Source organism: Paroedura picta, chromosome 4, assembly GCF_049243985.1.
Source record: "Paroedura picta isolate Pp20150507F chromosome 4, Ppicta_v3.0, whole genome shotgun sequence".
NCBI classification, from domain to species: domain Eukaryota; kingdom Metazoa; phylum Chordata; class Lepidosauria; order Squamata; family Gekkonidae; genus Paroedura; species Paroedura picta.
This window is the reverse complement of record NC_135372.1, coordinates 5155041-5179933: the sequence shown is the minus strand read 5'-3', so window position 1 is coordinate 5179933 and position 24893 is coordinate 5155041. Positions and strand designations below refer to the sequence as shown.

The window sequence follows — 24893 nt, the reverse complement described above, 5'->3', positions numbered from 1 at the left end:
TCTCAGGAGCAATGCAGTTTCAATGACAGCTTAGGGAAAATAGCGCCTGGTTGTACCTTTGTTTTAATTGTGCCGCTTCAGTCAAGCATTCTGTGCTATCAATCGCCTTCCCTCTCCACCCCATAGAGTTCATGTTATTATTATTTCTTTTAAACCCTCACTTGTTACGTTAAGATGTATCTACATAGTAACACCAAGACAGCTTTTTTCTTTTTGTACTTGGAGGAAGCCTTGGGAGGCTGCTGGGTGAAATCTGGTCCCTGCATTTGACATTGGTTTCTTTCTGCAGCCTAAATATGTTGTATCTTGGAAGCTAAGTAGGTTTCCCTGGTTCATACCTGGATGGGAGACTGCCGAGGATGTCCAGGCAGGACACAGAGGCAGGCAAAGGCACGGGACCTCTGAATGTCTCTTGCCAGGAACGCCCTGTTGATGGCATTGCCAGGAGTCCATTTTGACTCAGTTGAGCCTTCTTGTTCTTCTTCTTCCAGCAAGGGTTCTTTATGCTGTCTCTTTCGCCTGTTGCCTTAGTCCTGTTGGCAACTTCGAATTTTTCACATTTCAGATACCGTATGTGGTGGACCTGCTAGAAAGCCAGGAAATACTGGGTTATGATATACAATGAGATGCAAAAGTTAATGAGATGAAAATTAAATTTGTGTTGGATCCAAAGTATATGCTATTAAATATGTTACCAAAGAATATCAAAATGTATAATGAGCTTGCAAAATAAATGGCTTCTGCTGCCAGGATCCTTTATGCATCAGGATGGAAAAAAGAATCAGCAGATGTTACAGGGTGGTTAAATAAACGGGCAGAATATGGAACAGTGGAAAAACTTATGCATTTGCTACATCACAAATCAACATAAGAATTCAGAAGAAAATGGAGGCCCATATTAGAAAATGGAGGCCCATGTAGAATCATAGAATAACAGAGTTAGAAGGTAGAGACATTCAGATAGCATTGGGAGCTGTTGCCGGGAGACTGGAGATGGAGGAGGTAGAATTTTAAAATGTTAGCAGTGGACTTCTGGGTCCTTTCAAGGGGTGTCCTGTCCTGCATCCCCCCACCCAGCAGGGACAGGGGAGAGAAGAGAACTGAAGGGGTGAGGGACAAGTGCGTGCCTGTTTTATAACAGAAATAAACTGTGCCATGGGCAAAATCAGTAGATATGTTTACAATAGAAGATTATTTACAGACAAAAACTGTCTTGCACTTCTTTCAAAAAGGAAATTGATTGCTTGTAGAGGAATACTCAGAGGAATCAGAAAAGGATTGGAGAGTTTGTGATTCCATCCAAAAGGAATCTTTTCCCATTCATAGTAGTCTTTGGTTTAATGGCACCTCAAAGATACACTATGGGATGCCTTTCGTGAATTGGGAGTGTCGTCCCACTTAACCCACCTCATCAGTTCATTGTACGCCAAATAGGAGGCCACAGTATGAACAATATATGGAGACACTGATTGGTTCAAGGTCAGCCAAGGAGTGAGACAAGGGTGTAATCACCCTTTCTTTTTAACCTTTATGCAGAGGTAGTTATGCGGAAGCTTAATCTGGAAAAATCTATGATTGGAGTTAACATTGCAGGTTGTAACATCAATAATCTCTGCTATGCGGATGATACAACACTCCTTGCTGGATCAGAGCATGATCTGAAGACCCTGATAAAGAGACTATAAGAAGAACATGAAAAGATCGACTATACCTAAATATCAAAAACACCAAGATCATGACAGCTACTGGCAATAGCACCAAAGTCACGATTGACTTTGATTGATTGGCTCTATGATCAATCAAAGTGCAGCCATGAAATCAAACGGCGTATAACACTGGGTTGGAATGCAATGTTAGGCATGAACTGAATATGGAAGAGTGAGGGTATCAGCCTTAATATAAAGTGTCAATTAGTCAATGCCATTGTCTTCCCCTTAACAACCAATGGATGTAAATGCTGGACCCTGAAGAATGAAGACAGAAGGAGAATAGATGCTTTCGAATTATGGTGTTGGAGATGAACGCTGCAGATACCCTGGACAGCCAAAGTTACCAATAAGTTTTAGAGAGGAGCAGGCCACCTGTGTCATTAGAAGGCCAAGATATTGCGGCTAAAGCTCACTTTACGTATTCATGCTCAGCATGGTCAGTGGCAAAAGGAAATGTGGTTGCCAGAGGAGCCGACACAGGGATGACTATGAACCAACTGAAAGAAGCGGTCAGAGGTGAAGAGTTTCCTATGGAATCGCCGAGGATCAACCACAACTGAATAGACGGCATCATCATCAAAGATACTCACCCCCTACTTGAATGATCACACAGACCCATTTGGGCATAGTGGACTTGACCGCTAGTGACATTATTGTTGTTGTTAGGTGCGAAGTCATGTCCGACCCATCGCGACCCCATGGACAATGATCCTCCAGGCCTTCCTGTCCTCTACCATTCCCCAGAGTCCATTTAAGTTTGCACCGACTGCTTCAGTGACTCCATCCAGCCACCTCATTCTCTGTCATCCCCTTCTTCTTTTGCCCTCGATCGCTCCCAGCATTAGGCTCTTCTCCAGGGAGTCCTTCCTTCCCATGAGGTGGCCAAAGTATTTGAGTTTCATCTTCAGGATCTGGCCTTCTAAAGAGCAGTCAGGGCTGATCTCCTCTAGGACTGACCGGTTTGTTCGCCTTGCAGTCCAAGGGACTCGCAAGAGCCTTCTCCAGCACCACAGTTCAAAAGCCTCAATTCTTTGACGCTCGGCCTTCCTTATGGTCCAACTTTCGCAGCCATACATTCATAGAATCATAGAGTTGGAAGGGGTCATACAGGCCATCTAGTCCAACCCCCTGCTCAACGCAGGATCAGCCCTAAGCATCCTAAAGCATCCAAGAAAAGTGTGTATCCAACTTTTGCTTGCCAGTGAGGGGGAGCTCACCACCTCCTTAGGCATCTTACAGTTTACAATCCACAATTACCCCAAGGTCTTGTTCACACACAGTGTTACCTATAAGCGTATCCCCCATCCAGTAGGCATGCTTCTCATATTTCTGACCCAGATGCAGAACTTTACACTTAACTTTGTTAAATTGCATCTTGTTCTCATTTGCCCATTTTTCCATTGTGTTCAGATTTCGTTGAACTCTGTCTCTACCTCATGGTGTATTTGCCAGTCCTCCCAATTTGGTGTCATCTGCAAACGATGAGTAGTCCCTCCACCCCCTCATCTAGATCATTAATAAATATGTTAAAAAGTACCGGGCCGAGCACCAAGCCCTGAGGTACCCAGCTACTCACCTCTCTCCAATCTGATGAAACACCATCGACAACCACTCATTGAGTGCGGTTCTCTAACCAATTCCCTATCCACCTAACTATCTGAAAATCCAGATTGCAGTCCTTCAACTTATCCATCAGAACATCATGGGGAACCTTATCAAAAGCTTTACTAAAATCCAAGTAAATGACATCAACCAAATTTCCCCGGTCCAGCAAACCTGTTACTTGGTCAAAAAAGGAAACTAGGTTGGTCTGGCAGGACCTGTTGGAGACAAATCCATGCTGACTTCCTTGGATCACCAAATTGTCCTGCAGATGTTTGCAGATTGCTTATCCTCTTATCCTCTTCAAGACTGGTTGTATCCTCTTTATTCAGAGTTGCACAGCTCCGGTCTATGAACTCCTCCCCTTTCTTAATTTGGGTCAGAGTAATAATCCTCTCTTCTAATCCCCTAATCCTTTCCTCCAAAAGTTTTACCAGCTTTGTGACTCCTCTAATCCCTCCTTTCTCATTATGTGCTCCGCATACAAGTTAAATAGGCAAGGTGACACTATACAGCCTTGCCGAACTCCTTTCTCAATTTTGAACCAATCAGTGATTCCATATTCAGTTCTCACTGTTGCTTCTTGACCTGCATATAAGTTTCTCAAGAGACAAATAAGATGCTCTGCTATTCCCATCTCTTTAAGAACTTGCCACAATTTGTTGTGCTCCACACAAATAAAGGCTTTAGCATAGTCAATGAAGCAGAAGTAGATGTTCTTCTGGAACTCCCTACTTTCTCCATGATCCAGCGTATGTTGGCAATTTGATCTCTAGTTCTTCTGCCTCTTCGAAATCTTGCCTGTAATTCTGGAAGTTCTCGGTCCACATACTGCTGGAGCCTAGCTTGTAAAATTTTGAGCATAACTTTGCTAGCATGAGAAATGAGCCCAATTGTGCGGTAGTTTGAACATTCTTTAGCATTGCCCTTCTTTGGGATTGGAATGTAAACTGACCTTTTCCAATCCTGTGGCCATTGTTGAGTTTTCCAAATTTGCTGGCATATTGAGTGTAGCACTTTTACTGCATCGTCTTTTAAGATTTTGAATAGTTCAACTGGAATGCTGTCACCACCACTAGCTTTATTGTTGCTCAGACTTCCTATGGCCCATTTGACTTCACATTCCAGGATGTCTGGCTCCAGGTCAGTAACTACCCCATTGTGCTTATCAGGGATGTTAAGCTCGCTCCTGTATAGTTCTTCTGTATAATTTTGCCACCTTTTTTAAATCTCTTTTTCTTCTGTGAGGTCCCTACCATTTTGGTCCTTTATCATACCCATCTTTGCATGAAACGTTCTCTTCATATCTCCAATTTTCTTGAAAAGATCTCTGGTCCTCCCCATTCTATTGTTTTCTTCTATTTGTTTGCACTGTTCATTTAAGAAGGCATTCTAATCTCTTCTAGCTTTTCTCTGGAATTCAATTGGAATTCAATTGGGTGTATTCTCTTTCTCCCTTGCCTTTCACTTCTCTCCTTAGCTATTTGTAAAGCTTCCTCAGACAACCATTTTGATTTCTTGCATTTCTTTTTCTTTGGGATGGTTTTAGTTGCTACCTCTTGTACAATGTTGCGAATCTCCGTCCATAGGCACTCTGTCTATTAGATCTAATTCCTTAAATCTATTTGTCACCTCTACTGTATATTCGTCCGGGATATGATTTAGTACATACCTGAGTGGCCTAGTGTTTTTCCCTACTTTCTTCAATTTAAACCTAAATTTTGCAACAAGAAGCTGATGATCTGAACCACAATCAGCTCCTGGTCTTGTTTTTACTGACTGTATAGAGAAGTAGCCTTCATAATCAATAAGAGAATAGGAAAAGCAGTTTTGGGATACAATACCCAAAATGACAGGATGATCTCAGTTCGAATCCAAGGCAAACCTTTCGACATCACAGTAATCCAGGTCTATGCCCCAACCACTGCTGCTGAAGAGGATGAAGTTGACCAGTTCTATGTAGCCCTACAACACCTTATAGAAGCAACGCCAAAAAATGATGTGCTTATCATCATGGGGGATGGGAATGCTAACGTAGGAAGCCTAAAGATAACCGGGATAACAGGTAAGTTTAGCCTTGGAGTACAAAATGAAGCAGGGCACAGGCTGGTAGAATTTTGTCAAGAGAATACAATGGTCATAGCAAACACTCTTTTCCAACAACCCAAGAGACGACTCTACACATGGACATCACCAGACAGTCAACATAGAAATCAGATTGACTATGTGCTCTGCAGCCAAAGATGGAAAAGTTCTATACAAAGAAATTAAAAGACGCTTGCTCCTGTGGAGGCAAATCTAGACAGCATCCTAAAAAGCAGAGACATCACCCTGCCAACAAAAGTGTGTTTAGTCCAGGCTATGGTATTCCCAGTTGCAATGTATGGCTGCGAAAGTTGGACCATAAGGAAGGCCGAGCGTCAAAGAATTGAGGCTTTTGAACTCTGGTGCTGGAGAAGACTCTTGTGAGTCCCTTGGACTGCAAGGCGAACAAACCGGTCAGTCCTACAGGAGATCAGCCCTGCCTACTCCTTTGAAGGCCAGATCCTGAAGATGAAACTCAAATACTTTGGCCACCTCATAAGAAGGAAGGACTCCCTGGAGAAAAGCCTAATGCTGGGAGCGATCGAGGGCAAAAGAAGAAGGGGACGACAGAGAATGAGGTGGCTGGATGGAGTCACTAAAGCAGTAGGTGCAAACTTAAATGGACTCCGGGCAATGGTAGAGGACAGGAAGGCCTGGAGGATCATTGTCCATGGGGTCATGATGGGTCGGACACGACTTCGCACCTAACAACAACATAGAACTTCTCCATCTTTGGCTGCAGAGTACATAGTCAATCTGATTTCTGTGTTGACCATCTGGTGATGTCTTTGTGTAGAGTCGTCTCTTGGGTTGTTGGAAAAGCATCCTAAAGCATATCCAACCTTTGCTTGAAGACTGCCAGTGTGGGGGAGCTCACCACCTCCTTAGGCAGCCTATTCCATTGCTGAACTACTCTGACTGTGAAAATTTTTTAATTAAATTGCATCTTGTTCTCATTTGCCCATTTTCCATTGTGTTCAGATCTTGTTGAACTCTGTCTCTATCTTCCGGAGTATTTGCCAGTCCTCCCAATTTGGTGTCATCTGCAAACTTGATGAGTAGTCCCTCCACCCCCTCCTCTAGATCATTAATAAATATGTTAAAAAGTATCTGGCGGAGCACCGAGCCCTGAGGTACCCCGCTACTCACCTCCCTCCAATCTGATGAAACACCACTGACATAACGGGACTCGTTCAGATCTGCCGGGCAGCTGCCCTGAACAGGTGGATCCAGCCAGCTGTAAGAGCCTGAAAGAAGCTCCGGATGACGCCCCCTCAACAAGGTGTGGGTTACAATTGCCCAGCCAAGCCTGATCGGGCGTGCCCACGGTTGCCACCTGGCTGAGGCATGCAGCCCCAGATGGCTGTGCAGTGCGTAATCATTTTGGAACTCAGCCCACCCCACCCCCAACTCCTTCTGCCTTTCAGAAACTCCCCAGTCTCTGCCAGGGCAGCTCTCCCAGGGGGGGGGGGCAGCCATTTCTGGCAAAGCATCAACTGTGGGTTGAGGGCCTGCATTGTCAGTGGACAAAAAAACAGGGGAGGCTGACAGAATGATGCAAGGAGCTCAATAATTACATAAATGGGGACGATAGAAATGGCCAATATTCCGTAAAAGGTGTGCTTTTATACTCCGTTTTCCTCTACTTTAAGGAGTGTTTAAATGGCTGACCGTCACCTTCCCTTCCTCTCCCTGCAACAGATACCCTGTAAAGCAGGTGGGGCTTAGAAAGCTCTGAGAGAACTGTAACTAGCCCAAGGTCACCCTGCTGGCTGCATGTGGAGGAGGAGTGGAGATTCAAATCTAGTTCTCCAGATTAGAGGCCGCCGCTTTCAACCATGACAGCACGCTTGGCAAAGCTCAAATGCAGACTATATCAAACGGCATGGCTGCAACCAGCAATGAACAAGCCCTCCTAGCTTTGCCAAACTAGTTTAAACCCCTCCTTTCATTTTAAGAATGAATTTATACTCCCTCCTTTCTCCCCAGTAGGGGAGGGAACCCAAGACCGCTTGCATCATCCTCTGCATTTTACCCTCACAACAACCCTGTGAGGCAGGTTAGGCTGAGAGTGTGTGATGGGCCCAAAGTCACAGTGAGCTTACATGTGTGAGATTCAAACCTGGGTCTCCCAACCACTACCTCACATCTTTTCTTTGACCAGATCTTGGGGCTCCGAGCTTCTAACTCCCTTTGTCAAATACAAGCAGGATTGATGATCTCTGAGTATTTACATCTCAGTCAAAAGGTGAAAGAAAAAGAGTTGGTTTTTATACGCCACTTTCCGCACAACAGACATCCTGTGAAGTAGGTGGGCCTGAGAGAGCTCTGAGAGAACTGTGACTGGCCCAGGATCACCCAGCTGGCTGCATGAGGAAGAGGAGGGAATCAAACCCAACTCTCCACATTAACCAGTACACCAAACTGGATCTCAGGACACAAAGGGACAATGCAAAAATGTCTGCTTGATTAGAGCAGGTCTTCTATGGGTTGCAGCAGCCCCCCAGTTCCCAGTATCTCATGATCTACCTTTTGGTCACCCTTGTCTGGTCTTTTCTGTCTGGTCTTTTGCACAATGGCCCAGGCTAGCCCAGCCTTAAACTGCCTGCAACTTGAGGGCTTTTTAGGCACATTATTTTGCGTAGACACCTCTGTGCAAAAAGGCATTGTTAGTTGGCAGCCATGTATCATAGCAGAGGAGGAGCAGATGAATGAACAGGGTTGCCAATCTCCAGCTGCTGCCACTGTGGCCAAACAGTGCCTCTCCAGATGTTCATGGACTACAGTTCCCATGAGCCTCTGCACTCTTGCAACTGATCCTCAGGTGAAAATGACTGCTTTGGAGGGTGGGCTCTATGGCACTATACATCCGGCAGGCTCCTCCCCTCCCCAAACCCTGCCCACCCCAGACTCCTCCCTCAAAATGTCCAGGTATTTCCCACCCAGAATGGCCAACTATTGGAATGGAATACTTTGTAGAAAAGTGAAGGACTTCACTCTTTCTTGTCTTGCAGGGATGAACACGGGAGCGATTGGCCCTGGGATAAGTGTCACAGCCTTCAACAGGTGCTACCCAAACCCTTGCTTCCCTGGGGTCACCTGCACCAACACCCCCACTGGCTTCCGCTGCGGCTCCTGCCCCCTGGGCTACACGGGCAACGGGACCCACTGCGCAGATATCAATGAGGTCAGTGTGGACTTGTAGGGCTGACGCCGCCCTTTGCTTCTTGGGGGAATGGGGATACTCTGGGCCATTCCGCACCAGGATCTATGTAGCAAATTGGTTGGGGAACGAAAAAACGCCATTTTAAATAGTGGAATTCGTCGTTATGCATACCTGGCTTTGTATAGAATCATAGAATCATAGAGTTGGAAGGGGCCATAAAGGCCATCTAGTCCAACCCCCTGCTCAACACAGGATCAGCCCTAAGCATCCTAAAGCATCCAAGAAAAGTGTGTATCCAACCTTTGCTTGAAGACTGCCAGTGAGGGGGAGCTCACCACCTCCTTAGGCAGCCTATTCCTCTGCTGAACTACTCTGACTGTGAAAATTTTTTTCCTGATATCTAGCCTATATCGTTGTACTTGAAGGTTAAACCCATTACTGCGTGTCCTCTCCTCTGCAGCCTCCTGCCCTCCTCCAAGTGACAACCTTTCAAATACTTAAAGAGGGCTATCATGTCCCCTCTCAACCTCCTTTTCTCCAGGCTGAACATTCCCAAGTCCCTCAACCTATTTTCATAGGGCTTGGTCCCTTGGCCCCAGATCATCTTCGTCGCTCTCCTCTATACCCTTTCAATTTAATCTACGTCCTTCTTGAAGTGACGCCTCCAGAACTACACACAGTACTCCAGGTGTGGTCTGTCCAGTGCCCTATACAATGGGACTATGACATCTTGTGATTTTGATGTGATGCCTCTGTTGATACAGCCCAAAATGGCATTTGCCTTTTTTACCGCTGCATCACACTGCCTGCTCATGTTTAGTTTACAATCCACAAGTCCCCCAAGGTCTTGCTCACACACAGTGTTACCTAGAAGCGTATCCCCCATCCAGTAGGCATGCTTTTCATTTTTCTGACCCAGATGCAGAACTTTACACTTATCTTTATTAAATTGCATCTTGTTCTCATTTGCCCATTTTTCCATTGTGTTCAGATTTCGTTCAACTCTGTCTCTATCTTCCGGAGTATTTGCCAGTCCTCCCAATTTGGTGTCAGCTGCAAACTTGATGAGTAGTCCCTCCACCCCCTCATCTAGATCATTAATAAATATGTTAAAAAGTACCGGGCCGAGCACCAAGCCTTGAGGTACCCCCCTCTCTCCAGTCTGATGAAACACCATTGACAACTACTCTTTGAGTGCGGTTCTCTAACCAATTCCCTATCCACCTAACTATCTGAAAATCCAGATTGCAGTCCTTCAACTTATCCATCAGAACATCATGGGGAACCTTGTCAAAAGCTTTACTAAAATCCAAGTAAATGACATCAACCGAATTTCCCCGATCCAGCAAACCTGTTACTTGGTCAAAAAAGGAAACTAGGTTGATCTGGCAGGACCTGTTGTAGACAAATCCATACTGACTTCCTTGGATCACCAAATTGTCCTCCAGATGTTTGTAGATCGCTCCCTTTAATATCTGCTCCATTATCTTCCCCACAACAGAGGTCAGACTCACTGGTCTGTAGTTTCCCGGGTCCTCCTTCCTCCCTTTTTTGAAGATTGGAATAACGTTTGCTCTTTTCCAGTCCTCCGGGACATCTCCAGTCCTTAAAGAGGTCCCGAAGATGATGGACAAGGGCTGTGCAAGTTCTCTGGAAAGTTCTTTGAGCACTCTTGGGTGCACTTCATCCGGACCAGGGGATTTGAACTCATCCAGTGCAGCTAAATGCCTCTCGACAACCTCTCTATCCATGTTAACCTGCCACCCAGACACTATCCTTTCGCTACGGCCATCTCTAGATGTGCCTAAACACTGTGACCTGTGGGAAAAAACAGATGTAAAATAGGCACTAAGCCTTTCTGCTTTCTCTGCATATTCCGTTAGAGTTTGTCCATCCGCACCCAACAGTGGGCCTATTGCCTCCTTTACTTTACATTTGCTCCTCACATAACTGAAAAATCTTTTCTTGTTACAATGGGCTTCCCTGGCCAATCTTAGCTCACTCTCAGCTTTGGCCTTTCTGATGATTGATCTACAGTGCCTAGTAACCTGTAGGTACTCTTCTTTAGAGCTCTGTCCTTCCCTCCATTTCCTGAACATTTTCCTTTTCTTTCTTAATTCCTCTTGAAGTTCTCTGTTCATCCAAATAGGCTTCTTAGAGCTCCTGCAGTTTTTTCGTCTTTCTGGAATAGTCATTGATTGAGCATGCAATAGCTCTTGTTTGAGTAGCGCCCACCCTTCACATGCTCCCTTCCCTTCCAGCATTCTCGTCCATGGTATGACACTCATCATGTCTCTGAGTTTATTAAAGTTTGCCCTACGAAAATCCAACATCCATGTCTGGCTACAAGCTTCCTTGGCTCCCCATCTCAAAAGGAATTCTATGAGGACATGGTCACTTCCCCCTAGGGTCCCCACCTCCTTCACCTCATCCACCAACTCTTGCCTGTTGGTCAGTATTAAGTCCAGTATGGGTGAACCTCTTATGGGTTCATCTACCAATTGATAAATGAAATTGTCAGCCAGGCAGGTCAGAAAGTTGCATGACTGAGGACGCTTCGCAGAGTTTATTTCCCAGCACACATCTGGGAAATTGAAGTCACCCATGATGCCAAGGTCCTGCCGCTTGGATATTTTCTCAAGCTGCTCACAAACTGCAGCATCCACATCCTCTCGTTGGTCAGGCGGTCGGTAGCAGACACCAACCACCACACTGTTTGTTTTCCCCTCGCTTATTTTCACCCAGATGCTTTCCACTGCATATATGCTCTCCTTCACTAGAATTTCCTGACAGGTAAGCCCTTTCCTCACATACAGTGCCACTCCTCCACCTCTTCGATCTATTCTGTTTTTTTCTGAACAGTTCATATCCATCCACCATTACATTCCAGTCATGAGAATCATTCCACCAAGTTTCTGTGATGCCTACTAGATCATACCTTTCCATCAGCATGAGAAGTTCCAGCTCTTCCTTTTTATTGCCCATGCTTCGGGCGTTAGTATAAAGACATCTGAATCCTTTTACTTTTGGTTCCCTATGAGCTGGCCTTGCTGGATGGGCTGCCTCCGATCGTTTTCCTTCCATACACTCCCTATGTTGATCGTCTCCTTCCCCTAGTGGCTTTAGTTTAAACCTCTCCTGATGAATCTCCCCAGGTTCCTGCCAAACACATTCTTCCCCAACTTGGATAAGTGCAGTCCATCAGGTGCTAGTAGGCCTTCCTCAAGAAAGCCTATCCCATGGTCCCAGAAAACAAATCTCTCCTGCCGGCACCTACTACGCAGCCAGTGATTCACCTCCATTATCTTCTTCTCCCGACGCATTCCTCTTCCCTTGACAGGCAAGATTGAAGAGAATACCACTTGTGCCCCCATTTGCTTGAGCTTCCTCCACAGATCTTGATAGTCTTTTTTAATAGGAGCGATGGTATTCAGGGACATGTCATTCGTTCCCACATGGACCATCACAAATGGGTAGCGATCTGTAGATTTGAGGAGTTTGGGCAGCCGTTCTGAAACATCTTTAATTTTCGCCCCTGGCAAGCAACACACCTCTCGGGTTAGGGGGTCGGGCCCAGCCACATGGCGATCCATTCCTCTTAGCAGGGAGTCTCCAATTACCAGTACTCTCCTTTTTTTTCTCTTCTAAACTCCATTTCCTTCTGTCCCCATGGCCTCTTTCCTTTGTCTTAGACTTTGTTATGGGACCTCTTCCCTTGTTGACCCTTGCACCTCCTCTGCAAGGGCCTGAAATCTATTCTGGAGCTCCAAAGTCCCCGAGAACTGTCTCGCTCTTCACCGTTCAGTCTTTTTCCGAACTGTCTGCAGAGGCTCCCTATTGTGGTCAATCTCCTTATCCTCTTCAGGACTAGTTGTATTCTCTTTATTCCAAGTTGCAGAGCTCTGGACTATGAACTCCTCCCCTTTCTTAATTTGGGTCAGAGTAATAATTCTGTTTTCTAATCCCCTAATATTTTCCTCCAAAAGTCTTACCAGCTTACACTTGGGGCAACTGTAGTCCATCTTGTCTTCTGGGAGGAAGGAAATCATGTCACAATGTAGTGGAATCCAGTTGCGTTTCTATCGTTTCCCACTGGTTTCCGGTCTCGGCAAATATTGCTAACCAGGAAGCGATATTGCCGAGCTTTGTCCCGCCCCTGGCCGTCAAGCAGCCAGTGGGCGGCTGTTATCATGCTCCCAAAAAGCCCCTTTCCCTTTAAAGAAGGTTTTTAAAAAAACACGTTGCAACGAATCTGTGTTGATTCGTTGCAACGGAGAGACCCATCTAGCTAGCAGGTGGTGTTTGAGCTGCCGTTTCATCGTTGCCACGCTCCCCCCGAGTGACAAAAAGAATAACCCCACCCCCACCCCCGCACGGGCGCGATTTTTGGTCGAAAATACAGTGAAAAATAAAGGGAAAATAAACCAGCAGATGGGGCTGTGTGTTGCTTCGTGCTTGGTGATTTAAAACAGCTCTGGGGAGGGACTGCAGCCAGGGAAACCTCGCTGGGTAAACGAAGGCTCGCCGTTGCGTTGATCTCCGCCCGCTCCGAGAAAAATAAAATGGCGATCGCTTTGCTGGAAGATCAGAGGAGAGAGCTAAGGGGAGGGACTTTGCAGAAACCGCAACAATGGTAACGCACAGAACTTTCCCGCTAGTGTTGCAGATTGGTTGCAAGAGTGTAGTGAGGGTCAATCCACTTTTTGGGATTTCCCTGAAAGCACTACAACGAAGCGCTTTTTGCGGATCGGTTTCAGGAGTGTTGCAGATTGTCAACTACGTTGTGCATAACAGCAAAACAGCTATTTCAATTTGCAACCATTGTGCAATTTTGAATGAGTGCGGAATGGCCCTCTGTGTCATGGATCTGAGTGTGGGAAAGAGACGTGACTTAGTAAAAACTTGCCAGAACTTTCTGAGAAACCTTTGTCCAGGCTTTTCATAGAACGCCTTTTGAAAACAAATTTTCTGGGCAATTCCACACATTTTTTAAAATAGCGTAGTGCTAAAAATGATTGCGCCTCTGGCCACTCCTCACCTCCTGGCTCTCTCGCTTTTGTCTGCTGCCTTCTTATGCTCCTTAAACTCCGCATGCCTGCTTGAAATGGGAGAAGAGAGCAACACGCTTTTCACATGACTCTCCTCAACCTGTCAATCAAGCTAGGCAGCCAATCCCCTTTCCACATGCTTTAAAGGTGCTGCGGTGCAAGCTAACGTTTTTTAAAAGTAAAACTTCTCCATTGAAACGCCTATGCATCTAATCATAGATTCATAGTGCTTTTTATAAAGTCACCCTTTATGGAATCACAAGTCTGAAATATTTTAAAAATTAATCTTGTTCCTGATTTTTTTTGGGGGGGGGCTTTAGAGAGGCATGCTTTGTGTGACAACTTTGGGGAATTTTTTTTTTTTTTTTTTTGCTTTCTGCATGGTTTAATACCTATTTGTTGCTCCAGGCAGTTTGCTTTAAAAAACAAATAAAAAATCATTCCCGGGAGAAGGGAGAGGGAGGCAGGTGCGAGTGTGGGACATTGGAGGTGGAGATAGCGCTATTTTGTCTCCACACATTTCCTTAGCGTGTGGCTTGCTGGTTGCTCTTCCTTAGCTTGCACTACATAGGTTGAGGAATCTACTTTATACGATTCCCCAACTACCGCTTTAAAATGGAGGCTGTTGGTTGAGGTTTGCTGGATGGACACGGAAGGCTGGCGACATCATACAAAATGCCAAAATTATGGCGTCTTCAAAAGGTAAACATTTCACTATATTTGTTGGTCCCCCAGTAAACCTCATGCTGGAATGACTTTAATCTCTACAATTCTACTTTCCTTCGCTTGTATGGTTCTCTTGCCCCCCCCCTTCCCCACTTGTTTTGCTGCACTTCATGCCTGGTATAAAAATCTGCAGGGAAATAAGTTACTCCCATTCCGCACATGATGGATAATGCGTTTTAGAAGCAGATTTTCCAGAAACCAGTGTCTAATAGACCAGCACAGAATAGGGGCGAGGGCAGCTCCGAAGGAACAGGAACACCCATGACAAGAAAAAGAGGACATGATAAGCTTGATAAGCTTTCAGGCTTTTCTTAGAGGCCTTTGAAAACCTAGACGTGTCAGTGAACCTCACGCAACAGCCCTATGCAATCAGTTTCAGCCCTGTGTTGCTGCTGAGGATTACCAAATCCGTAGTTTACTTGAGGACACTGCCAAGGCAGAATTTGAACTGCAGACTTAGGGTTCTTGGTTCTGTCTCCAAACTGTTATGTACACCCCCAGAAGAGGGCGTCCCCCAGTTCTAACCTGTTTGTCTCAACAACTTAGTAGTTTATGGCTTGCATTCCCGGCCATGTTCAAGGTAATCCACACAAAATAACTGACTTTTCTGTTTGCAGTGTGCTGCCAATTCCTGCTTCCCCAGAGTCCAGTGCATCAATACAGCTCCCGGCTTCCGTTGTGAGCCCTGCCCTCCTGGCTACACGGGGCCGGTGCTTGAAGGAATTGGTTTAGCCTACGCCAGGGCCAACAAGCAGGTAACTCCTAGAAGGACTAGTTCTCCTCCAGGTAGGGCAGGAAGGCATATCACAGAGACAGAGAGACACAGAGAGACAGAGACAAGAGACAGAGACAGAGAGAGACTCCCCATTGAAAGACCAAGATGGGTAGCCAGGTTAGCCTGTCTGCAGCAGTAGAGAATAGCAAGAGTCCAGGAATAACCAGATTTATGGGAGGTCAGAAGATCAGAAGAAGTGAGAAATTTCTCCAGATAGAATCATAGAATCTTAGAGTTGGAAGGTACCTCCAGGGTCATCTAGTCTAACCTCCTGCACAATGCAGGACACTCACAACTACCTGCCCATCCTCAGTAACCCCAATTCCATGCCCAGATAATGCCACCCCATCCCCTTAACTGATAATCCCTGGCCACTCTGGCCTGGGAGAAATTCAACCCCTGATCGTAAAGTGGTGATCAGCTTTTCCCTGGGCGTGCACGAAAAGACCACAAGAGTCAAGCACTGACACAATCTCTTCTGCCCACCCTCTCACAATCTGCATAAATTTACAGAATCAACATACAGATCTGAAGAAGTGAGCAGTGACTCATGAAAGCTACTCGTTTCCCACATATTTTGTTAGTTTTTAAGGTGCTCCTGGACTCTTGCCCTTTTCTATCACGTTTGAATAGCAGGGTCAAGAATAACATTGTTTTTTTTAGGGTGGGTGTAGGGATGCCAGCCTCCAGGTGGGACCTGTGGGATCCCCTGGAATTACAACTCATCTCCAGTTGACAGACATCAGTCCCCCTGGAGAAAAGGGCTGCTTTGGAAGGAGGCCTCCATATTAGCATTATAGTCTACCGAGGTTCCTCCCCCCAAATCCCGCCGACTCCTGGCTCCACCTCCAAAGTCTCCAGGTATTTCCCAACTCAGGGCACTTATACCCTGTCCTTCTTCCCAGTCAGGGACCCAAAGCAGCTGACATCATTATCTGTAGTGACACCCCTGTGAGGTAGCTGAGGCTGAGCGTGTGTGACTGGCCCGGTGAGCTGCCGCGGCTTCATGGGAATTCAAACTCAGATCTGCTGGATCCTGGTCAGATGCTAGGCATCCCCCGGTTTTACAGCTCATCTCCAGGTGACAGAGATCAGTTCCCCTGGAGAAAAGGGCTGCTTTGCAGGGCGGGCTCCATGGCATTGGATTCCATCAAGGTCCCTCCCCGCCCCAGACCCTTCCCACTCTTGGTTCTACCCGCAAAGTCTTCAGGTATTTCCCAACCCAGAGCTGGCAACCTTAGTTGGGTGTGGTGGTGTATTCCTTTAAGCAGAGCTCTTCTTCCCAAAAAAGTAAGCATCAGTAGGCTTTCACTGTTCAGCACAATGCACTTCAATGCACCTTGCTTTGGTTCAGCTAACCCCCCCAAAGAAAAAAAAAAACTGAGGGATGAATATAGTTATTAACTCTCCTGACGAGATTGCCAAGACCATAGTGGTTATTTCCCCAAGTTAGAGCATACAACATCCTCAGAAGAAGAAGTGGTTCTTATATGCTGCTTTTCTCTACTCGAAGGAGTCTCAAAGGGCTTACATTCACCTTCTCTTCCTCTCCTCACAACAGACACCCTGTGAGGGAGGTTAGGCTGAGGGAGCCCTGATATTACTGAAGAAGAAGAGTTGGTTCTTATATGCCACTTTTCTCTACCCGAAGGAGTCTCAAAGCGGCTTACAGTCGCCTTCTCTTCCTCTCCCCACAACACACCCTGTGAGGGAGGTTAGGCTGAGGGAGCCCTGAGATTACTCAAGAAGAAGAAGAGTTGGTCCTTATATGCCGCTTTTCTCTACCCGAAGGAGTCTCAAAGGGGCTTACAGTCGCCTTCCCTTTCTTCTCCCCACAACAGACACCCTGTGGGGTGGGTGAGGCTGAGAGAGCCCTGATATTCCTGCTTGGTCAGAACAGCTTTATCAGTGCTGTGACAAGCCCAAGGTCACCCAGCTGGCTGCATGTGGAGGAGGAGTGGGGAATCAAACCTGGCTCGCCAGATTAGAAGTCCGCACTCCTAACCACTACACCAAGCTGGCTCTCCCAAAGGGTTCCCATGGTGGCCAACCAGAAGGCTCATTGGGCTAGCATTCATATGGTGGGCCAGTCCACAGCGCTCCATCCAAGGTCTCCTTGGTCCGTTCAGGTCCTTAAGGTAGGGATTCCCAACCGGGGGGGGAGGGGCATGGGAACTCTGGAGGTGGTCTGCAGCCTTTCCTCTCCGACCTTAATGGACTTGGCCACAAACTAGAGAACTGGCTGCCTCTTGGTCATTGGGCCATTTTCTTAGCTCCTGCCATTCTTCCAAGCCAACAGGAGGTAGCAGTAAAAGCAGTAAAAGCAGGAGGCAGGAGCAAGAAGAGCACAAAGGGAATTAGTGGTGATACCCCTTCTGGTGACATGTCACGTCTAGGGTGCAGGGCAGAGAGGCGTGGTCAGCTGATGTCACTTCTGGGGTCCTCAAAAAATAAAAATATATTTTAAGGCCTCCTCCACAGTCACAAGGTTGAAAAAAGCTGCCTTTTCTGCCCACAGAGTATTTGTTCTATCCCAGACTGAACACGTAGGCCCTGAAGGTGGGAGCAGGGTGTAGGAGGCCAGCGTCAGAGCAAGGAGCCGCCTCTGCTCTCCATCCTGTGGTGCTGGCCTCTTATGAGCTACCTCAGGTTTTGGAGATTGCCAAGGCTTTCAAGCCGAGACACACATCCCTCAATCCAGCTGTAGGTGGTGTCCCATTTCTCTCTGCGTTCTGCATGGGTACCAAGGGGTGCCACCAAGGGACATGAGCACCCTCTCATGCTGTCTCTCTGACAAACAGGTCTGCAATGACATCAATGAATGTGAGATGGGTCTTGCCAGAGCCTGCGTCCCCAACTCCATCTGCATCAATACCCGGGTGCGTATTTCCGACAGCCTTGGAGGAGGCCAACCACCTCTCTCCATTCAGTGCCACACCCCCAAATGAGGGATCATAGTCCTTCCGGTCCATGCAAGCCATGCAAGAATCTGCCACCTCTCCGATTCTACGCCAAGTGAGTGTGCAAAGTCCTGCTTAAGATGGCGGAAAACTTAAGAACGAGGAAGCACATCACCTTAGAAAAGCAGGGGGCAACATGTGCATTGGGAAGCACATCTGGAAAACCATTGACTGTTCATCCCACGATATCATAGAATCACAGAATCATAGAAACATAAGAGTTGGAAGGGGTCACACAGGCCATCTAGTCCAACCCCCTGCTCAACGCAGGTTCAGCCCAAAGCTGATATATGAGACACTGCCAAATTTCGGTGGGTATCTGAGATCATGGGGAAAGGAAAAGTCAACAGAAACAAATGAGCCGGTTTGGCAAATCCGTAAGATGCCTCCTGCTCTGGGGGGAGAAACCCCTACATGACTGTCCCTTACTAACGCCCAGAACAAACTTATTTCTTCTGCCAGGGCTCCTATAAGTGTGGATCCTGCAAAGCTGGCTTCACGGGGGACCAGACAGTGGGCTGCCGGAGCAAGACGGAGAGGTGGTGCCCCAACGGACAACTGAGCCCATGCCACGAGAAAGCCGAGTGCATCATAGAGCGTGATGGGACGCTGGGCTGTAAGGTGAGTAGAAGGCCATCTCATTTCATGCTGGTCCCCTAAAGCAGTATTGGGTTCTTAATAGTCCAGAATACTAATACCTATGGGGCTGCCTGTCACTTAACAATCACCCATACTTCTTTCAGTCATCATCTTGCAGGTGCCTGGCCCCTTGATGGTTTGACAGGGGAAGGGGCTTCTCAGTTGTGGCCCCCACCCTGTGGAACGCACTCTTGGATAACGCTCATGCCTTGCTGGATTTGTTTAGTTCCCAGAGGGCCTGCAAAGTTGGCATTTGGAGGGCAATCGTGTCCATGGGATTTTTTGATAGTGGTACAGTGATAGACATAATAAATATAAACTATTAAAATTAAAACATTAAATTTATTATTTGTGTTTTATTTTCCTAATTGGAGTAGGGTTTAAGAGCAGCGGCTTCTAATCTGACAAGCCGGGTTTGATTCCCCCCTCCTCCTCTACATGCAGCCAGCTGGGGGACCTTGGGCCAGTCACAGAGTTGTTCTCACAAAGCAGTTCTGCAAGAGCTCTCTCAGCCCCACCTCCCTCACAGGATGACTGTTGTGGGGAGAGGAAGGCAAGGCCGATCGGAGACTCTTTCGGGTAGGGTTGCGCACTTTGGCACACTTCAGCCGCTTAGGCACGCATCCCGACTTTCAGATAGTGAAAGCTTTTCTCCATATTGTACTAATACTCATTGTGTTGTCTTTACACAGTGGATTTTTTCCTTCTATATAGCCACCTAGGAGGTTGGCATCTGTATCTCCCATTCAAGTTCTGACCTTGCTTAGCTTCTGAGATCTGACCTGATCCGGCTAGCCTGGGCACTCCAGGTCAGGGCTCCTTTCCCCTAGTGGCTATAAAAAACATTTTGTTTTATTTATAACTTGTTATAATCCTTATCCATGGTTCCTCTATATATTTGTGAAACAGCCTGGGGGGTGGGACGTGTCCAGCTGTCCAAGTCGGAATAAGGCCAATCAGGGTGCAGCCAGCAAAGATGGCTGCATCCTCATTGCCCCTGCTGCTGCAGCTCCCGCCCTCCATCCCTGGACTCTAGCCTCTTTGCTCTCAGATGTGCCTCAGTGCCTGGAGCCAGCAGCAGTAAGGGGAGAGTGCCCTGGGCAAAGGGTGGTGGTGGAGGGCCTGCTAACGAGGGCGGCCTGCTAAACAGGGCCTGCTAAAGAGGGTCTCTTGGCCTCCTAGGCTGGGCCTGCTAACGAGGGCCTCCCGGCCTGCTAGGCTAGGTCTGCTAACGAGGGCCTCCTGGCCTGCTGACTGCCTGCTAAGGAGTTCTGTATTAGTCCTGCTAACGAGCTGCCCAGCCCCCACCCGCCCCACTTGATCTGGCTGCGAGCTGTGGCCCAAAGCCACCTTCAGCTGCATGGCCGGGGGCCAGGGGAGAGGACCCTTTCTTAGGAACAGGCTTTGAGCAGCCAGCTCAAGGTTGACTCAGCCTTCCATCCTTCCGAGGTCAGTAAAATGAGTACCCAGCTTGCTTGCTGGGGGGTAAACGGTAATGACTGGGAAAGGGAATGGCAAACCACCCTGCATTGAGTCTGCCAAGAAAACGCTAGAGGGCGTCACCCCAAGGGTCAGACATGACTCGGTGCTTGCACAGGGGATACCTATGCCTATACCTATGCCTATACCTATGCCTATGCCTATACCGATACCGACACATACATACATACATACATACATACATACATACATACATACATACATACATACATACATACATACATACATACATACATATATGCACCTCTCCTGGCCAGCCAGCTCAAGGCGGTTCACAGTAGATAAAAATACAATTTGAACCCAGAGTAAACTCACCCCACCCTGCCCTCTGCCATGCAGTAGTTGGAAACTACCTCCCACCATAAGGTGGGGTGCTTTGAGGGGGGGACTCGGGCGATGTTCTGCCACCCGGCCTCAACTGAATGCCTTGTGGAAGAGCTCTGTCCCATAGGCCTTGCAGAACTGCAAGAGCTCATTTAGGGCCCTCAGCTCATTCCACCAGGTTGGGGCCAGGACTGAAAAGGCCAGGGACCATTAGCCTGTTCAGATTTGCAGAGCATAATGCTCTGCTAGGGGCATAAGGAGATAGGTGGTCCTTTAGGTTAGATTTACTCCTTCCTTTGACATAATAGCAGCCGGGGTGTAGGATCAGACCAGTCCAACATCCTGTTTCCTATCCTGACTAACCAAATACTCCCAGGAAGCCCACAAGGAGAGGCATGAAGGCTAAGATCTCTCCCAGTTGTTACTCCCTGGCCATTGGCAGTCAGAGATAGACTGCCTCTGAGCATGGAGGCTCCTTTAAAGCCAACAGAGGTAGCAAGACCTCATGTCACGGCAGAGAGCTCTGCAGATCAATGGCATACAGTATGAGGGGAAATACTTTGGCCTGTCCTGAATCTTCTGCATGTTTACTAACCTTAATGCTGATTAGGGGGGCAATAGAAATATTATTTTTTAATTTAATTTCTAGACTTCCTCTCCCCACAAACAGACTCAGGGTGGTCTATAACAATAAACTGAACATTTAAAATTATAACACGATAATATATAATAAAACACAGTAAATTATTTTCTTCATTGATCATCCATACATGGGACACAGTAGCCAAACTGTGGCTCTCCAGATGTCCCTGGACTACAGTTCTCAGGAGCCCCTGCCAGCATGGCCTATTGGCAGGGGTTCATGGGAATTGTAGTCTACGAACATTTGAAGAGCCACAGTTGCATACCCCTGGCATAGAGATAGGAATTATTATGTATATATAGACCACCCCCTCTGCAATTGGGCTCAGAGTGGTTTACAACATGATTTAAACATTTATAATCAGATTTTAAAACACCCTACAGTGAAAACTCCCAACCCTAAATTCCACCCCGCCAACCATGTTCCATCTGGCCTACAGATTGGCTATTGGCTGGAACATATGGCCAACAAAGGGAGAGGAGAGACTTGGAGAGGAGAGGCAGTAGGCCCCCGGGATGTTAAACTGCCCTGATCTCAGTTCTTGGGGCTAGAATTCTTTCCCTTTAATGCTCCCACCTCTCAAACCCAAAGTTTTAGAATCTGCATCTGATTGAAACTCACAGTTGGAAGTTTGTGGAATATTTGGGTTCTGTCTGCTTTCGTTTGCCTCTTATCAGCTTCCCAAAGGCGATAAAAGATTATTATTTGTCAACAGAGCATTTGGGGTTTGAAGAGTGAATGAGGAAACAACCATAATCTAAAATTTGACAAGGAGGGTGAAGGAGGAACGTGGTGAAACAATCTGAGTTCATTCCAGTCATTTTGAGGCCCCCAAAGAAAATGTTGCAAGGACAGGCGGGTCTGGATCTCTCTCTCTGGGCCCCCAGGAACCCAGCAGACAAGCAATATAATGGTGAAGAGTGGGAGCCCCTGATCTGGAGAACTGGGTTGGATTCCCCACTCCTCCTCCACCTGAAGCCTTCTGGGTAACCTTGGGCCAATGGCAGTTCTTGTAGAGCTCTCTCAGCCCCACCCAGCTTTGGAGGTCTGTTGTGGGGGACAAAGGGAAGGCAATTCTAAGCCACCCTGAGACTCCTTGGGATAGAGAATAGTGGGTTATAAAAACCATCTCTTCTTCTCTCACAGTGCATTGTTGGATGGGCTGGAAACGGCTACATTTGTGGGAGAGACACGGACATTGACGGATTTCCCGATGAGAAGCTACGCTGCAGCGATAAGAAATGCCGCAAAGTAATGTCACCTCCCCTATCCTGTCCTTTCAGTATCTGTCCACGGTGCCTGCTGGGTTCTTAGGCCAATGGGGGTGCCTGAGTTAGGCCTACAATTCTGCCATGCAGTGGACAACGCCAGTGAAGGGAAGGGCCAGCTAGTCACCACCGGCTGATCACAACCCCCAGGCGGAGTTAAGTGTTGGTCTGAAGCAGCTGAACACCAGGGGCACCTTGAAGACCAACAAAGTTTTATTCAAGCTTAAAGGTGCCCCTGGACTCAAAAAGGGAAGAGATGGACAGAGGTGGCTTTCCATGGCCTGCCCTCTGTGTAGTAAACCTGGACTTCCTGGGTGGTCTCCCATCCTGGTACAAACCAGGTCAGATTAGATCAGGCTTAGGTGGAATCAGGGCACAATGGACAGTATCATATCTTAAAAGAAAAAAAGGGTCAAATTGCAGTCGGAACTAGAGAACAAATTGGCAACATACACTGGATCATGGAGAAAGCTAGGGAATTCCAGAAGAACATCTACTTCTGCTTCATTGACGATGCTAAAGCCTTTGATTGTGTGGAGCACAACAAATTGTGGCAAGTTCTTAAAGAGATGGGAATACCAGAGCATCTTATCTGTCTCTTGAGAAATCTATATGCAGGTCAAGAAGCAACAGTGAGAACCGGGCATGGAATCACTGATTGGTTCAAAATTGAGAAAGGAGTTCGGCAAGGCTGTATACTGTCGCCTTGCCTATTTATAGAATCATAGCATCATAGAATCATAGAGTTGGAAGGGGCCATACAGGCCATCTAGTCCAACCCCCTGCTCAACGCAGGATCACCCCAAAGCATCCTAAAGCATCCAAGAAAAGTGTGTATCCAACCTTTGCTTGAAGACTGCCAGTGAGGGGGAGCTCACCACCTCCTTAGGCAGCCTATTCCACTGCTGAACTACTCTGACTGTGAAAAACGTTTTCCTGATATCTAGCCTATACTTGTAGTTTAAACCCATTACTGTACTTGTAGTTTAAACCCATTACTGCATGTCCTTTCCTCTGCAGCCAATGGAAACAGCATCCTGCCCTCCTCCAAGTGACAACCTTTCAAATACTTAAAGAGGGCTATCATGTCCCCTCTCAACCTCTTTTTCTCCAGGCTGAACATTCCCAAGTCTGCCCAGGGTGGCAGAAATTGTTCTCCTCGCCCCTGAGGCACAAAGTTCTGTCCGATGGTCTGTTGAATATATCTTTCACTCAAAACGTACACACCGTTTTCTACTTTGGCTCTCAAATAATTTCCGTAGAATCCTGGAGTTGGAAGAGACTTCCAGGGTCATCTACTCCAACTCCCTGAACAATGAAGGAAACTCACAACCAGAGTCAGCAGGGTGTAGTGATTAAGAGCAACAGCTTCTAATCTGGAGAGCCAGGTTTGATTCCCCATCCCTCCTTCGCAGGTAGCCAGTTGACTGATCTTGGGCCAGTCACAGCCCTGTTAGAGCTGTTCTCACAGAGCAGTCCTATCAGAGCTCTCTCAGCCTCAGTTCCCTCACAGGGTGTCTGTTGTGGAGAGAGGAAGCCACCTTTGGACAGTGAAAAGCAGAAGAACTCTTCTTCTTCCTGTGCACCCATAGTGACCCCAATTAATGCCCAGATAATCCCCCTCCCCCCCAAAAAAACCCAGAATTCCTGGCCAGTCTGGCATGAAGGACATTCACCTCCTGAGTGAAAAGTGATGATCAGCATGCAAGAAAAGGCCACAAGAGACAAGCACTAGCAGAATCCCTTCTGCCCACCCACCCACAATCAAAGAATCACCATTGCTGTCAGATGGCTATCCAGCCTCCGCTTAAAAACTTCCAAAGACGGTGGTGTAGGAATTACATTGCTGGAGTGGTAAAAAACATGAAACCAAACTAGTGGCTTGGGTGGTTATTTGGTTGTGATTATTGGCACACTTGGGCTCACACATTGGCAAAGGGAGCTCAAATTCCACCGTCATCTCCTGTTTCAGGACAACTGCGTGACAGTTCCAAACTCCGGGCAAGAGGATGCAGACAGAGACGGCATTGGGGACGCTTGCGATGACGACGCTGATGGAGACGGGATAATAAACACTGAGGTCTGAACATTCGTCTCTGGAAGGCACTGTTCACTCAAAACGTATTCCCAGGTTTCCCCTTTGATGCCAGAGTTTCCTCTCTCCTCTGGCTGCAGAACATCCTACTCACCGTCTGCTGCAGCTTTTAGGGCTGTGATTCCCCAGACCCGTTTATGCTGTCTGTGTGAAAAATGCAGTTGAAAACCTGGAAGGACACTTCAGCCCAAAAGACTTGAAGGCAAAAGCAGACAGCCCGTCTCCTACCGCGCCCTGCCCTGCCCTGCCTCCCAGGCAGCCTATTGACATGCAGGTATGAGGCCTGCTTTCTGGCCTCATAAGTCCCAATTTACTTGCTAGAGAAAATGTACATGGGCCAAAGCCCGGGTCGG

At 47.2% G+C, this 24893-nt stretch overlaps 1 protein-coding gene across 2 annotated transcripts in view; it reads left to right on the top strand.

Annotated features, from left to right (window-relative positions):
* The window catches only part of COMP (cartilage oligomeric matrix protein), a 90777-nt gene that overhangs the window by 25979 nt on the left and 39905 nt on the right, over positions 1 to 24893 (top strand). For both annotated transcript variants that reach the window (XM_077331601.1, XM_077331602.1), the window contains exons 4-9: positions 8411 to 8583; positions 14954 to 15091; positions 17913 to 17990; positions 18534 to 18692; positions 22324 to 22428; positions 24418 to 24525. In XM_077331601.1, coding sequence (XP_077187716.1) covers positions 8411 to 8583; positions 14954 to 15091; positions 17913 to 17990; positions 18534 to 18692; positions 22324 to 22428; positions 24418 to 24525 — 761 coding nt within the window. The remainder of the gene's footprint in view (positions 1 to 8410; positions 8584 to 14953; positions 15092 to 17912; positions 17991 to 18533; positions 18693 to 22323; positions 22429 to 24417; positions 24526 to 24893) is intronic.